This window comes from Poromitra crassiceps (assembly GCF_964638095.1).
Source record: "Poromitra crassiceps genome assembly, chromosome: 14".
Classification (NCBI taxonomy): domain Eukaryota; kingdom Metazoa; phylum Chordata; class Actinopteri; order Beryciformes; family Melamphaidae; genus Poromitra; species Poromitra crassiceps.
Window position 1 is genome coordinate 14,596,281 of NC_139633.1, and position 17,304 is coordinate 14,613,584.

The following is a 17,304-nucleotide window of genomic DNA, read 5'->3' on the forward strand; positions in this document are numbered from 1 at the left end:
TTGCTCATGTAGCCTATTACACATACGTACCACACAATACTTAAATATAAAATTTCATGAACTCATTATTGGAGTAGGTAGGCTATCAATCAAACACATTTTCAAGAGGTAACTCCTTTGACCATCCATCACTTAGAGACAGCAATCTTAAATAAGAGTTTTGCTCAAAAGATATTAAGTATAAATTTGCTTTATTCACCGATTAATTTTAGCTATACATTTGCATTTGGGGGGTATATATACAGATATCAGTCATACACACACGTCAATAGCACGATGGGACAGTGTACAGTATAAAGATTAACATGCAGTGGATAAGACGGGCAGAGTTTTTTGGCGTTTGTTTTGTCGTTACCTTTAAAAGGCATTTAAAATAAACCAAACAAACCCTCCCTGTATAGTGTTCAAAAAGAAAGATTGGTGGAACAGTATAATGTTCAGAAAGACAAAGACGTTATGACAGACAGGCAGAAACAGGAACTACAATGTTCTGAAAGAGAGAAAGGAAAAGTGAAAAGAACAGTGCACAGCACAGGAGCAAAGAAAAACTGGACTAATTCTAGCCTCTAGTGTTCAGAACATAATCAAAACGTGGCGTTACGACTTGCACATGAAAGATACAGACGGAGACAGTGTCAAACTATTGTACTCAGTTAATAAGACCAAATAAAACAAGGAGAAATATATAAGTGCCAGTATGATTACAGACATGGAAGATTTTTGAGGTGAAGTTGTCCTCGAGTGCTGTGAAGGCATCAACGTCCGTGCCCCTTTTCCCAAATTTAACCATTGGAGGGGAAAGTGCTAAACTGGCCACAGATCAGAGTTCAAGGGCAATTTCACCCTACACAAGGGGCAGGTAAATTCACGCAAGAGTGTCTGTGTGTGTGTCTGTGTGTCTTTAAAGCGGGTCTTAAAGGAACAGCTCACCCTAAAATCCAAAATACATATTTTTCCTCTCACCTGGAGTGCTATCCTCGTTTTGTGTTAGTTGCCTGAGATTTGGAGATATCGGCCGTAGAGATGGCTGCCTTCTCTCCAATACAATGGAACTGGATGGCACTCGGCTTGTGATGCTCGAAGCACACACAAAAAAAATACATTTGAAAAACTCAACAGCATTGTCTCTTTCCAGAAGTCATGACCAGGTTACTCAAGATAATGCACAGACTTTGTTGTGAGCAGTTTCATGTAGGAACTATTTTCTTTTGCAGTCTCATGTAGGAACTAGCTAGCAGCTAGCAGGTGTAGTTCGGTCAAAAGAAAATAGTTTAGAGTTTATCAGATGTATTTCTTTGGCACTTTGAGCACCACAAGCCGAGTGCCATCCAGTTCCATTGTATTGGAGAGAAGGCAGACATCTCTGCGGCCGATATCTCCAAAACTCAGGCAACTATGCCAAAACGATATAGATGGATAAATAGCACTACAGGTGAGAGGGAAAAGATGTATTTTGGATTTTAGGGTGAGCTGTTCCTTTAAACTGCTGGTCTGAGCATCACAGTGGAACATTGCTGGATTTGACAGTATTTTGATAGCGCACCCCTTTCAGTGCTTAGACATGAGCCATATATTAATTAGAATTATAATACCAACATACACTGTACTCTATGAAAGAGAACGTGAAATTGAAAAGAAAAAAGAACAAAAGTGAATAATACAGTCTACTGATCATGGCTGGGCTCATTTCCTTTTCTATTCAGTCATTCAAAATGGAGTTAGAAGCTGCTACTCGTGATGACAGCATACATTCTCAGGCATTTCTTCATAAGTTCAATATGACAACTTCCTCGCACACCCAAACATATAAGTATTATATTTTAGAATGTGAAGAAAAACTGATTCCTGAAGTGACTGAATTGCGAGTGGAGTGATCCCGGCCCCTCGATATGAACATGAAATAACTCTGGAGGAAAGCCAACAAAATGCTTTTTCCATCCATCAAGATTAGTAATAAATACATGGCACTTCAAAACATGCCTGTTGCCACAGAAATAGCTTAACCTTATAAAACAGAGAATATAGACTGAATCCCAAAATCATAGCAACTGGATGCATTTGGAGACACACCCCTGTAGTAGCCTCGGCCTGATAGACTTCAGCAATGGTGGAAATCTGCATAAAATATTCATCTTAACAAGTGGTTTTAATTTTGTACTCAAGTGTTAAAAATCTTTCCAATTCAGTCTCCAGAATTTTGTTCAACAAGTGACAATATACTGTATATAGGCTATTGAAGTACATTTTCATCTTGAATTAATTCAGATCACATGCATAGGAAACTAAAAAAATATCCCCCCCCCCCCCCCCACTTTTACAAAAAACAAACTGATGTTAAGACTAAATACAAGATCAAAAGTTAAGTTAAGATGGACATTTTTTGCACAAAGCTCTGCATTTCCAAGTTCAGCAGAAATCCACAAGGACAGAGCAGTCAGCCATCATTGCCGTCGTAAGTATGAGACAACTAGGAACTGGGGAATTCTTCGGACGTTCTGAGCTAAAACGACGAATGAGAGGAGAACCGTGTCGTCGCCAGAGCCTCAACTCGCAGCTTAGTCCGCTGCTCAGGCTGAAACTTGCCTCACTTGCCACTTGTCTCAAATGCGTTTGATCACTGGCTGGCCCCAACCAGGCTATATGAAAAGCCTTTGTTTTACAGGAGGGGTGCGCCAGAGCGGGTCCGGGACGGTTGGCGTGCAACATGCGAGAAACGGAAGTTCCTGTTGCAGTGCCGACTGTACAGACAGGAGGAAGTGATCTAATGTGTGGTGGTTGGTATCATCTCCTCTTTCCTGTCTTTGGCTCCCATTTTATTTTGCATTCGTTCAGCAAAGTGAGCTCATTGCTTGCACTTTTGCGTGCTTGTGTGTGTACAGTATGTGTGTGTGTCTACAGTGTGTGTGTGTGTGTACAGTATGTGTGTGTGTGTGTGTGTGTATGCATATTTTTACATCTAGGAAGCCAAGATCAAATAGGTTGTCTCGCTTTTTGTTTTAGTTGGGTGAGTCAATATGCACCCTTGGCCCCTTGCTATGTTTTATTTTGCATTCAGCAGACTTGGATTGTATACTTGTGCCTTGGTGTGTGTGTGTGTGTGTGTGTGTGTGTGTGTGTGTGTGTGTGTGTGTGTGTTTCAGTCCTGGGGGATGGGGGAAGGGGGAAGGGGGGGGGGGGGGGGGGGGGTAGGGTAGCTCACATCTGAAGCCGTTTGGTGTGTACTGGTGAGGGGGGTGTGTGTGTGTATGTATGTATGTACCGGTATGTATGTATTGTATGGTATGTATTCATGTATACATATACAGTATTTCTCAGTCCAGGGGAATAGCAGGGTAGCCCCCTCACACCTCTGGCTGTTCAGCAGTGAAGGGTTGCTTGGTGTGCGCGTGTGTGTTTTCAGTTCCATAAGTCTAGTCCTCACATCTCCGGCTGTTCTGCAGTAAGTGGCTGGGGTCGGGGCTCAGGCGACTCGTAGCGCTGGTGGAAGTTCCGTTTCCTAATCTTCTCTGGAGCTTTCCTCCACAAGACAATCTCCTAGACAAAGAGAGGGGGAGGGAGGGAGGGATGTATATACTTGAATAGTCTGGGGGGGGGGGGGGGGGGGGGTCTGTTGGTGCTGAGACAGGTTAGAGTGGCAGGAAATATGATATAGCTCTATAGATATAGAATATGATATATATTTATAGTCAAGTGGTTCCAAAAGGATCATATGGATTAGAGCTTGTTAGAGCTTTTGCAACATTTTGCACCCCAAGGTCTACAGCAGGCAAAAATGATTCAGACATATTTTCAGTAACAAATAGAAAGCAGGCAAAAATGCAATCTGCTTGTCGTTATGTCATAGTCAGAACACTGAAACTAGAACTCAGAAACACATAGAAATTCTACTGCATCCAACTTGAACACATGACAGAAGAGCTAGCAGCATGGCACAAAGAAACCAGTCACGTTACGAGTCATAAAATATGATGAAATAAGACATAATCAGACACACATTCTGCTGATTTATGCAGTCAACACATGTATCCAGGAGTTGCCCATCTTTAACGCAGGGTCCCATCTCTTGTTGATGTAAAGAGGCATGTCTATTTTTCATTATTGGAAATTTTACAGGATGTGAACTGCCACAAAGGCGAACTCTGCACTGCCGTGTGTGTGTCTGTATGTTGGATGGTTAGCGAAATGAGTTCAGTGAGCGTTTTAACACGTCTGTGTGGTGTGTCCCTGTGCGTTTTACCTGTTGTTTAAAGTATCTCCTGTCCTCCTCATCGACCAGCACCAGATTAAGGAAGTAGCGTACAGAGAACTTCTTGTTGACATCCCTCATGGTGGCTGTCAGGTCATATCCTAAAGGAAACAAATGCTGGAAGTATTTCTAATCTTTATCTTACGTAGAATTTCTCAAAGGAGTTCCCATTATCCTTCCTTAGGGCTCCTCAGAACATTACGGATAGCCTAATTTTGGCCTTAAACCTCTCTGATAGACTGGGGGAAAGTTACTCTAATTCTATTTAGCTGTTTTTATGAACACTTTATATACACAAGAAGGTCAATCAGGCCCAATGTTTTGTATGTTTTAGGACAGGAATGGGCAACTTTGATGATAGAGAGGGCCACAAAAAAAAATCCTTGCTACTAGAGGGCCAGATTGTGACCGTGCACTTCCACCAGTAGCTACTGTAACACCATCACTCCCAATTATAGCTACTAATTTGATGAAAAGGACTGTTAATCAAGGTTAATTATACCAAGTTATATTTTTCATATTCAAAGTTAGTAGTTCTTCCATTCAGGTGACACCAGAAACTTTGCTCTAGCTTTAAAACAGCCAGCTACATTAGATTGATGGGGTACATCACCCAAATTATGTCATTATTAATCAGATTAGTAATGTGGCACGTGCAATGTGAATCCTGGATATAGTTTGTTACAATAGTGTTAGCTCAAATGCTAACGTTAAACAGTATGTGGATGGACAATGCTAACGCCATTAGCGCCATGTTCTGGGATGTACAGTAAAATAAAAACACAGATTTGGGTGGTCTAACCTAACCAAAAACGTCCGCCTTGTTAAAAAAGAAAGAAAGAAGCAAATTGACCCAGGGGCCACACTGAGTGGGGTCGGGGGCCGCATGTGGCCCGTGGGCCGCCAGTTGCCCACCCCTGTTTTAGGAGGATCAATGAGACGTTGGGAGGAGAGGAGCCTACCTGCAAGGAACAGTCTGATAGGGATTGATTCTCCTTTAACTGGAGCTCCATCCATTATTTCATACTTTGCAACCGTCTCCGTCTCTGTAGTCGTACTGGGGCCTGGACAGAACGCAAATCAAATGAGATGCACACACTTGGCAAAGGTTACCATTTCTACAACAACGTTCAAAGATGGTTCAGAGATAGGGAAAGTGGATATAATTTAAGAAGAAGAGGGAATCTCATGCAATCTAAGGCGCGCACCACGCTCAAAAGCATGTGCATATCTGTCAACGGGGTGACGTTGTGGAACAATCTACCAGAAAAGACCAAAGAAAGTATACACATCGCTCAATTCAAAAAGCATTTTAAAATGTATACACTAGAGAACTATAGAAATTAAGAGGTTGCATTGAATCATTTTGCTTGAATATTTCAGTATCCAGACATCTATTTTGTATTTTATTTCCAGAATTTTCTTGTACTATATTTCCAGAATATTTTGTATTTTATTTCCAGAACTATATTTTCTGATAAACGAAGAGTTTTTCTTATTTGGAGAAATGACTGTACTTCTGATAAGATATACACAGTAACCGTGTTAATAAAAAATTAAGTTGTATAAAAGGGGTAGGATATCACAAGCAATAGCTTCTTCCTACTCCTTTTTTGAACATGTAGACACAGCTGTAATTTATTTTTTCTACTTATCTCGGTATAACATGTGAAACCATGTTGAAAATGTTGATTATTGTTCTCATTTTAAAAAATATAAATTTAATTCATTCATACATGATACAAAGAGTTCCACCCATTACCCGTGAAGACTTACAGAGCTAGAATACAGTCAGCTGGTCCATTCTCACTTTTGTCAGTGATCTGCTTCTTGATAATCCGTACCTCCATGTATTAGACCTAGATTGACACATTGTTGCCCCAGTCTTACCTATTCCAGTGATCTCTTTCTTGATGAGCTGTAGCTCCATGTGTTGGATCTTGATTCTGACCAGCAGGAAGTAGATCTTCCCAACAATCACATCCTTAAGGTGGTACCTAGTGAAGAGCCAGAAGTGAGTTGACTTTCACACAACCTTTATTTGGCATTTACATAATGCTAATGCAGTAATAATGACTTTTTTCTTGGAGTCAGGTTGAAGCAATATTGATCTTACTTGGATTTATTGTATTCAAACTCAATATGCAGGCAGTCTTCTATGCCCACCTCCATCTTGATGGAGTTGTTGACATCTGGGTAGGTGGCTAACTGGTGGACAATCAACTCGTACTCCTTCACGAGGTCAGACAGACGCCGGACTATTGTCACCCGGAGGAAATACCTGGAGGAGAAAACGCAATCTGTGAAGGTTGGATTGAGGCGGCAGCACTATGGTAAACACGGTGTCACGCCAAAACGATGCAGTGCCACAGCGCGCTTCACACTCAAAAGTGTATTATGCATATACCTTAGTCTGACATTAGCTCCAGTATAGGACTCGTAGGGCTTCTCCACCTGCATGAACTCAAAGTCGTAGCTCCTGTTCTGGGTGAGCTCTCCGGGCAGAGCCAACTCCTTCACCAAGTCCACAAACTCATGGGTGTTACTCTTATCGGAGAACAGCTCTGCAACACAGCAACGCAGTTTTCCAGGTCAAGGCATCGCAATGAAACAGGAGCAGCGCCGAAACAGCTAACGGCGAAAAGAATGGAATGATTGAAAGCAGCCTATTATAATGGCAAAGCACTAATACAAAGGTTCATAGAACTGAATGCAGATATGAACAAACAAAAATACTAGAGCCAAATTTTCTGCACCTTGAGAACAGACAGAGGTCATTCCGGAGCATTCAATGTTCAAAATCACAATACAGGCTGGTCTGCAAATCCGGACCCAATAGTATTATCTCCGTACAATTTTAAACATTTAGAGAAGGGATTTATGTAGAATATTTTTGATGTGTTTTTGTGCTACCATGCACACTACAGACAGAGGGGTGTATCAAAAAGCATGACATCCTGAAATCTAGAAAGCAAATAATCATCTGTCTTGCACACAACATAAGTACCGTAGTTTTACTTCAGGATTTCACGCTCTTTGAACACACTGCTCGCACTACAAATGGACTTGATTGTCCTGTGTAGTGTTGCTCGTTATGTAGCAGGAGGGTTTAGCTCTACGATGGCAGCAGGCTGCACATGACACCCACATGCTCTGTTAAACCTTCTAGCCACATAAAGCCCCCACACATTGCTGGCTCTTTCATGAGCTGCACACACATTTCAAACAATACTACATGCCAGGGGAACCACACGTGAATTTACAGTAGATCTAACATTTTTTAGTTCTGTTCATCGTAATTATTATTGTCAAATGCACTTCCTAGTTGTAGGTTAGAGGTCATGAAATCCTGCCCATAGTAACAAGCTAAATGATCTCTATCAGTGACTTCAGGCATATCGATGGATGTGCTCACCTATCTGTCCAACAAACTCAATGCGGATGCCCTGGTGCTCGAGTCTCTTTCCTCCTTGCTTCACATTCAGATTCACCTGCAAGGAAGATACATTCATTATGATGATCAATAATCATATGACACAAGGCATGTTATAACAAGACACGTGTATCAACCTGGTACGGGTTGACCCTTCAAAACTATCCCACCTTGGTATTTTTCTATACCTCTACAATGAAAAACACTAACAACAATATCACCCGAGTCCCCCCAAAAGCCAGGGAAAACCTAGCCCTGCACTTGCAATTTTACTGTCCCCTGTGACTATTCATGTGACCATATCGCCTAGCCACAGTATATTCTATCTATCTGTTCTTCTCTTCACCCTTCCCCTGCTCCCTCTCCACCTCCTCCATTTCCCTGCTCCCCACCTCCTCCCTTTCCCTGCTCTCTCCTCCCCCACATACCCGTTCCCTGTCTTTACTGTCCCTTGTGACTATTCATGACCATATCGCCCACATCCCATCCCACTTTTCTCCCTTTCTCTCTGTCTCTCTCTATGATTGTTCAATCTTGTTGTTATTATTACTACTGTAATTGTTACTGTTGTGTCAGCTAGATTTAGCTAGACATATTCTCTGTGAAGTCCTCTGAGACATGCTTGTGAATTAGGGCTATACAAATAAACTTGACTTGACGTGCACACACAAAAATAATCTTATTTCACACTGGGTACAGAAAACGAGGGGTTCAAAAAATAGATCCATCATCTGCTAGATAATAGCAAAACCATTCTTCGCTTTTCTAGGGATCCTCTGGGATCTACTCACTGAACCCTGCCGATCATGGACCCCCCCTTTGAGAACTATTGAAATTTAACACAGTTTACCTTCCCGGACACCGACTCTCCATCATAGAACAGGTAGTGTTTCTCCACTTTCCCATCTTCTGTCTTCAACTCAGCTGTTTTTCGGCTCTCTGCATCATTCAGCAGTACATCTATCTCACATACTGGCCCAAACAAACCACCAAGGAAACTCTGGAAACATAGCATACAGAAACATAGAATTAGACATAGAAACAGAGAATACATCTCCTCACACTATGGTCTAAACAGCCCCCCAGGACACTCTAGAAACATACTGAATGTATGCGTGTGTACTGGTACCCCACAGATACTGTATATTGAAGACACTGACATTATTGGGCGATACTTGCCAGAATTTTGAAGTAGGCATCAGCTCCTCCAAGGAGGTTATGTAGTTTTTCGTTGCCAAACAGCACCGAAAACATATCGTCCACCAAGGAGGTTATGTCTGTCTGTCTGTCTGTCTGTCTGTCTGTTAGCAGGATTACAGAAAAACTACTGAGCTGATTTTCATCTTCGTGGAAGGGTGTAGCATGGGCCAAGGAAGAACCCATTACATTTAGGAGCGGATCCAATCCGACTCACAAAATGTGCATCATCATAGCAGACTGGACTATTGGCTGTGGCAGAAGTCTGTGCTCTCCAAGTGCCCTTCTAGTTTCATACTGGTTGCTTTATAATTGAGGCTCACACCCCCCATGATATTTTGGATGGGGGGGGGGGGGGCGTACAGTATGAGAGGCCTGGCTGCACCATAGTTCACAGGTGCATTCAACTACAACAAATGGACTTCAGCACATCTACATGGTGTCAGATGATAGTGGAATGTGGCAGTCTGGGGTTGTTGAATGTTAGTAAGTGATCATCTCACACTGTGCAAACATAATGGAAACACAGTGGCTGACGGATGCCCTCTAGAGACACAACCACAGTCTGAGAGGCCCATAATTAACAGCCACTCCCTATCCACACTTAAGTGGGGTTATGCCATCAGCTCCACACCCATATTGTTTGTCTTTGGCTGGCAGAGAGTCATCAACAACACGTGTTTGAGCATGTAAGCGTATCTGAAGGAATCATCACCATGTCAGGAGAGACTAATCAATGATGGGGCATATTTACACAATGTTCATTACAACACCAGAGTGGATACATTTAATATGGGTAGCCCCCGAAACTTGGTAGTGTTGACGTTACCTAATGTGTTACTGAGCTACACGCAATCAAACAATACAGTAAAAAACACTAACGTTAACGTTACTAAGGCACAATCAATTGACAAGAGAGATAAATAGTATGAGCTTAGGATATCAATAAACCAGCCATTGACTGGCTAATTGAATCAATAAGCCACCCATGCTTTTCCAACTAGCATACCCTGCGATCATTATAACGGTAAGACATTGGGACACATAAAAAAATACTGCTGTACAGTTAACCTACATCTAACCAGGCAGCTATACTTGCCCAGATAGTAAGCTAGCGTTAGCTAACACTGCAGTTGATCGTGGTTCCTTGCAGCCGACTAACGTTAACATTAAGCAAGCTTCAAAACTCCAGTTGTTAAGATGTAAACTATCAACTACGTTAACTGCTTCGCAGGCAAGTCAAGCGATAGTTTTCAAAGCAGAAACGGCCTCGTACTGTGCTACTTTGGTCAACCCAGCTAACGTTAGCTTCCCTGTCACATAACGTTAGAAGAGTTTTAATAAACATTGGCAAACGAAACCGAGGACCCGTGTTAGTGTCGTCTTTTGACGACAAATAGCATGGCTTATTTCACTGTGACGTTAGTGTGAATAACGTTAGATGTTGCTTCTTCTTGCACTCACCATTTCGGCCGTCTAGACAGTTGAAGCTAACAGCTACTAGCCTCTTTCCGTGCAGCCAAGTCTCTTGTTGCTATCTGAACCAAGAAGCAGAATACTGTCACGTGACCCCAGTCAGATGAGTGGGCGGAGGTCCTTTGCAGGGGACTTGGCCTTTGACCTGAAGAGAAGACCCTCACACAGTTGTGGATGGAAACCTCTCACAGTGAGTAGATCATATCAGGAGGAGTGCACTTGCTGTTGTCAAAGAGGGATCCATCCAGGCATCCACCAGACACACGTTCCCCTTGGGTTCCCTTTGAACTAGTCCTAGAAAATGTGACACTGTTCTTTTTCTGAGGGCCCTTACATACCTTTAGGGACCACCGAGGAGTTCATATAGGCAACTTTTGATTCCTCAAGACTGAAAATATTTGTAGAATGTGATTTTGTAATCAATTTTTTTTGTCATCAAAATTACAGATAATACCTGACAGTGTGTACAAAGAATGGGCAATTATTGGTTCATTGTAGCAAAGGAATGTAAAAGGTTATTTCATTAAAGTCACATGATCTCTAATTGCTATTTCAAATGCTTTTGCCATGGGAGTCCGAGCTTTTCATCTGCTCTCTGAACACCCTCTAATTTGATGCCATAGGCTGAACAGTTGGAACCACAAAGTTGCTTGAACCAGCAACTTAAACAATGGCTCTTTTATGCTGATAGTATGCCTTTGTAGAAATTAAAATTGGATTTAAGAGTGTTCTTGTAGCCCAGCAGGCTATCAAATTACTGATATTGAAGTTTCAGATCAGGCTAATGTAATACTACTACTACATCTGCTAGTACTATTACTATTATTGTTGCTGTTATAATTTTATATATATATATCCCATATTGTCTTAAATGTCAGTCTATACTGTACACTAGTGCATCAGCAAAATCAGGAATGGCATGTACTGTAGATGAAAATACTTTTATTGCATTATCCACCACATTCTCCCTTCTAGTATGCAGATTCAAGAAACAGAGGATGCAGAATGATAATTTGTCACAAGATGACATCAATGTGACAGTGTCACAGAATAATAACTAACTTGGATTATTAATAGCTTCAACTCCAGCACGGAATTAAAATGAAAATTAAATTATATTATATTGTAAAATAAAGCTATTTATTTATTCATTTTCATTTCGTAAGCATAAAAAACATCTTAATTCTGGAAATGACATAACTATAAAGCACTGAGCTATAAAATATAAAAGCCATCATTCCAAGCCAAACACTCACATTCTCAGCAAGTATAAAATTAAAGGCTGTGAGCGCGAGTTTCAACTCAGCTTCGAATCAACTAACTCAGAATGTAAATATACAAACTACAATTAATTTGCTATAGCATTCATTCAATCGTTTATTTCTTAATATGTTTAGCAAAAAGCTTTCTCATTCCAAAAGGTCTTGGATATCAGAATTGATTTTTGAATATCCATTTCCTCTGTTGACTGAACTGAACCCAGCCCTTCTCGGGATAGCAGTCTATCCAAGTGCTTTTCTCTTCATTCTGCAGTAAAGCCAGAGTTACAGATGTGACAAAACACACAGAGAAGGGTGACATGACAACCGCCAGAGATAGTTTTTAAAAGTACAGTAACAAATCATGTTCTCGTACAAAGAACTCAGAAATTACTTGTTCTTCTTTCTTAATTGAATTCACTATAGATTGTGTCAGCTAAATTCTGCAAATTGTAGATGCCATCAGAATACATGCAGAGTTCATCTTAATGCATATGTTTGTCTTGTCACATCATTACTTTAAAAAAAGATGTCTCTCTGGGTATGATCTTTGAGCAGCTGTTAGACAAAAGACCACGGGAGTGTAGAACCTTGTTTATCCAAACCTGAGTTTTGCAAACAAACCGCCCAGTTGACTGAACAGGCATTATGCACAAGATGTTACTGAAAATCGTAGAGGCCTACTGATGGTGTAATTCCTTTATTGATGGGAGTATTTGAAACGCAAATGCATAGATGAGCACAGTTCACATTTTGAATAAATTCCAGCTCACAATGTCAAGGGTTGTGTCAAATCCACTCCACTCCTGACGGGTTTGGATTAACAAGGTTCTCCTGTTCAACCCTGCAGACCAGCGGTTCTCAACATGGGGTGTGGGACCCTCCTGGGTGAGCATCACAAAATGTGAGACAAAGGGATCAAATTTGTCTGATATAATAACTTATTACTGCTGTGTGTCTAAAAGGCACACTCATGACTCATGGTCCCACCCACCTAGAGGGGAGGGAGGGGGGTCCCAAGCGTTATGAGGGCTGATTTGGCATTGGAGGGTTGATTTTGAAATCAGATTTGATTTAAAGGGGACTTTGGGGGGGAAATGGTTGGGAACCACAGCTGCACACAGTGAGCAATGCATGGACAGAGGCATCAATGTATTGCACTGGCCTTACACTTCTAGAAAAGCATATTCCAAAAGTCATATTAAAAAGTGATGATTCTGATTTATACAATAATATGTTCTTATTATCTGATTTATACAATAATATGTTCTTATTATCTCCGATCAGTTGGACTCTGGGAATTTAAACACTCCAAATTCTGGTTGGCCAAGGCTATCAGTATCTACCACCAGGTGGTGATGCAATTTTTATTTCACTCGTAGATGACAGCCTTGTGTGTGTGTGTGTGTGTGTGTGTGTGTGTGTGTGTGTGTGTGTGTGTGTGTGTGTGTGTGTGTGTGTGTGTGTGTGTGTGTGTGTGTGTGTGTGTGTGTGTGTGTGTGTGTGTGTGTGTGCGCGCGTGTGTGTGTGTGTGTGTGTGTGTGTGTCTGTGTGTGTGTGTGTGTGTGTGTATGCGTGTCAGTCTACAGCTGCAGTAGGTGGTCCTCTCTCAGCTCATGCTCAGCTGGTTTTGCATCATCAAGCAGCAGCTTCATTTTCTCTGCATCCTCACCCAGACCTATGGCAGAAAATCAGGAGGGATCAGATTACAGAGAGCAGAAAAGCATGTCGAAAGCTAGGTGGAGTGAGAGGTCACACTGAATAAGGGCTCATAGTGCAAGACGTACAAAACAAGGAGGGGGTAGTGTGAGAGGGCCAGAGGGGCACCAAACAATGGGCAGCCAATTAGTACATAAATAATACTAATTACTTTGAAAAATGCATTATTTGTGATTTAAATAATGGTTGTTGGTGTGAGACCCCCCCACAGGTGTATGTGTTCAGACTCTCCTCATAAGAGCTCATCCCCCAATGGCCCCCACATAACTCGAACCCTGTTCATTATAGCAGATACCTTTGAATGTTAACAGATTCATGGGACCAGTATAGGACAGTAGGTATAAGAATGTTAGAATTATTTTTGCGTGAGACTGTGGCAGGCAGAAGATGCCTTCAGCATGAATGCAGAGACCTTTGGGATGCACAACATCAATATTCCTCCATTGACTCACCTTGGTAGTCAGCAGTCACAGAGGGCCGGTCCGCCATGAATGGAAATTGATCTGCGGAGCCCTCAAACGCCCCAGAACCATCCTCAGCCTTCATCAGCGACTCATCCTTGCTGTCGTCTCTCCCTGGCCCCTCCTCCTCCGGTGCAGCCTCTGCCTCTCTGGAATCAGGATGAGAATGAGAATGTTTGGGCATAATGGGTGGATGGACTGAGGCATTAACAAATATGACACTTTTTACCCACACATTGCCATGCTTAAAGCCTGCTTCTTTCAATTCAATTTAAGTCAAGTCAAGTCAAGTTTATTTATATAGCCCTAATTCACAAGCATGTCTCAGAGGGCTTCACAGAAAGTATGTCTAGCTGATTCTAGCTAACACACAGTAACAAGAATATACAGAATGAAGATAACATTTGAACAATTGATAATATAGAAAATATAGAAATGAAGAGAGAGCAGAGGAGAGAGCAGGAGAAGGGGGAAGAGCAGGGGGAATGTGAGAGAGTGATGGGGTGGGGAGGGAATGGGAGATGTTGGAGGGTATAGGAGGTGGGGAAGGAGCAAGAGGAGAGAGCAGGAGAATTTACACTTACATTTTATATTTATATGGCACCAAATCATAACAAGTCAAGAAGAGTTATCTCAAGGTGCTTTACAAATAGAGCAGGTAGAAGACCAGGCTCTTTCGAAAAGCTCCTCTGAAAAGAGTCTGTTTTCAGAAGTGAGACATAGCTCATTTACATGACATGACATGACATGACATGACATGACATGACATGACATGACATGACATGACATATCTCCATCTCTCATGATGAGCTTTAGGCGTGCAGGGGAACTGGGGGGAAAAGAGTTGTTACTCATATTTTGCTCTTTTATTCTTTTCTTTTTAAATTATGATTTTAATGCACTTTTACTTTGATTTATCTTTGTATCTCTTTAATCTTCTTGCACTGCCCTTTTGAATGTAATTTTTATGCACTTATTTATTTATTTATTTATTTATTTATTTATTTATTTATTTATTTATTTTATTTATGTAAAGCACTTTGAATCACCATCGTGTATGAAATGTGCGATATAAATAAACTTGCCTTCCCTTGTAAACCAATGATTTGCTTGCAAAGTTTCCAATTTAATAATTACATTATTACTGTATGTCTGTTACACGTGACCTGTTTACCTCTCAAATCTCAGAACCAGGCCAGTACAGCACAGCTCATTTCCAGACAGAACAATAGACCAGAAGCAGCAAGGCCACCAGCCGTCACAGCCCACTTCCTCTCAACACTTCCCTCGAGCTTCCTGTTCGAGGCGCCGCAAACGGAGGCTGCTGAGAACCCTTGTGTGTTAGGCCTAATCATGTAGGAGGCCTAAATATTCAGGGATCCCATCAAAGATGCTCTCCCTTCTTACACTGTCTGTCTCACCCATGCTCTGTATAGAGCTCACAACAGTCATGTGACATCGCGATGTCACCTTCTTGTCCGGAAGAGTATTTCCCATTCATTTTTCTCATCGCGTTTCGAAAAAGCCTTATTCTAAAGAGTTCTTTAAGCCTGCAACCTAGCCAACTGTCCAGCTACAGAATCGTGAGCATAAAGCATTTGATTCTGAGTTGAAAAAAACATTGAAAAAAGGGGAAAAAAGCACAAGCTATAAGAAAAAATATATTATGGGTTAAACTGAAGAATCTAGTCATCCCATAATGCATCCCGACATTTCTGGCCAATCAGATTAGCGGATGATCGTATGTGTCCTGGTCGCTGCACTAGCGCCTCCTCTGGTTGGTCGGGGAGCCTGGTCGGTGCGGAAGGGAACTGGTGGGAATAGCGTGATCCTCCCACGTGCTACGTCCTGCCAGTGAAGCTCCCCGCTGTCAGGTCAAAAGAAGTGGCTGGCAACTGCGCATGCGTCAGAGGAAGCATGGTGCTAGTCTACGACAGAGGGTAGGCAGAGGGTGGAGCAGCGACCGGGGCAGCAGGGGGGAAATTGGCCAAATACAATTGAGGAGAAAATGGGTGGCTAACGCTATCGTAGATACCGGTAGTTCCATTTCTGTGCATTAATGTGAACGAACCGGAAAACTGATCTCAATCTGATACATAACGTTGAAAGCAGCGTGACTCATAGTGGTTAATCGTTGATAGTTTCAGTCACTCAGTGGTGGTTTTAGCTCTTTACTCAGCAAGTTATGACCTACATTCGTAGTAGCCTAGCCAGAGGGAGAACAGCCAGAGAGGGAAATTAATGTAGGCCACCAATCACAGACGACCAGGCAGCGAGCTCCACCAATCAAATATGTCATTGTTACACCTTAGGATTGTGGGTAGTGTAGGCCAGAGGTTCTCAAATGTTTTTCAGCCAAGGACCCCTAATTACAAGATAGAAAATATACCGGGGACCCCCTCATTCTGATTTGTGATTTTGGGCTAAGCTTAATTGTTTCCACGGTAACGTGCTTGACTTTTAAATTGATAGGTTTGTTAGATTAGAATGTAATCCATGAACCATTTTAGATTTAAAGCATCAAATATTTTCATTGAACTATGAAGCTTTTGCAAAAAAAAAGTTTTTATTTTTATTTTCCTGAAAACTTTTCGCGGACCCCTGGCAAAGTGCCACGGACCCCTGGGGGTCCCTGGACCCCCGTTTGAGAACCACTGGTGTAGGCAGATCCTGTTTTTTTTATATTTAGAAATAGAAAAAGGATGATCTCTTACAGATTGGTGGCTTCTACAGAAAGATACCATCATCGTTTCACCACCGGAAGCCCCGTGGTGAGTCTACATCGGGTGGTTACCATGGTTACGACAGTACGGCTAATAATCAATGTCTCAATGGAGAATATGAATGGAAATGCTCTTCCGGACCATTGACGTCACGGAACGTCACGTGACTGTTGAGCTCGATAACGCTCTCCGTCATTTCCACTTTCTACCTCCCATCGACTTCCTGGGTCCTTCTCGTCCTCCTTGACTCTTTTCCTTTCCCCTGTCTCTGTTTTCTCTGCTGGTCATCATAGCTGAATATAAGCTCTAATAGACTCTTTGAACCCTGATCAATCCGGAATGAAAGCATATCATGGTAGTGACTCGGTGGACCCAGTGGTTCTCAAATGGGGGTCCGTCCGTGGCACTTTGCAAGGGGGTCCGCGGAAAGTTTTCAGGAAAATAAAACTACAAACTTATTTTTTTTGTGTGTGTGTGCAAAAGCTTCACAGTTCAACGAAAATGTTATGCTTTAAAAAATGGTTCGTGGATTACATTAGAATCTAACAAACCTATCAATTTAAAAGTCAAGCATGTTACCGTGGAAACAATTAAGCTTAGCCCAAAATCCCAAATCAGAATGAGAGGGTATATTTTCTATCTTGTAAGGGGTCCTTGGCTGAAAAACATTTGAGAACCTCTGGAAGGTACATACCATACACTTTGTGATGTTTTGCGTTTGCATCTCACCATGACATAAACTCCTATCCCGCGTCTTTACAGAAAGATTAACGATCCAGGTCACCCCCTC

General features: G+C 41.9%; 2 protein-coding genes across 2 annotated transcripts in view; both read right to left on the reverse strand.

Moving 5' to 3' along the window:
- Positions 1–202: 202 nt before the first annotated feature.
- Positions 203–10,405, reverse strand: vps26a (VPS26, retromer complex component A). The gene is made up of 9 exons (XM_083651126.1): positions 10,341–10,405; positions 8,530–8,679; positions 7,662–7,737; positions 6,654–6,810; positions 6,363–6,527; positions 6,137–6,243; positions 5,209–5,310; positions 4,238–4,347; positions 203–3,534 (listed from the first exon to the last, which is right to left on the reverse strand). Exons 1-9 carry the CDS (start codon positions 10,341–10,343, stop codon positions 3,418–3,420), a joined length of 987 nt encoding a protein of 328 aa, XP_083507252.1. The 5' UTR covers positions 10,344–10,405; the 3' UTR covers positions 203–3,417.
- Positions 10,406–11,277: 872 nt separating this feature from the next.
- srgn (serglycin) overlaps positions 11,278–17,304 on the reverse strand; it is a 10,338-nt gene continuing 4,311 nt past the window's right edge. Inside the window, exons 3-4 of the mRNA XM_083651137.1 lie at positions 13,783–13,940; positions 11,278–13,289 (exon numbers count right to left, since the gene is read on the reverse strand). Of these exons, the coding sequence (XP_083507263.1) occupies positions 13,195–13,289; positions 13,783–13,940 (253 nt within the window). The 3' untranslated portion in view covers positions 11,278–13,194. The remainder of the gene's footprint in view (positions 13,290–13,782; positions 13,941–17,304) is intronic.

What these genes read in the sequence shown, in the direction of transcription:
- vps26a (XM_083651126.1), bottom strand. An exon ending in TGAGTTTGTTGGACAGATAG is followed by an intron (nt 6,811 to 7,661) that starts GTGAGCACATCC and finishes GCTGTGTTGCAG; the next exon opens with AGCTGTTCTCCGATAAGAGT. An exon ending in GGAGCTAATGTCAGACTAAG is followed by an intron (nt 6,528 to 6,653) that starts GTATATGCATAA and finishes TTTCTCCTCCAG; the next exon opens with GTATTTCCTCCGGGTGACAA.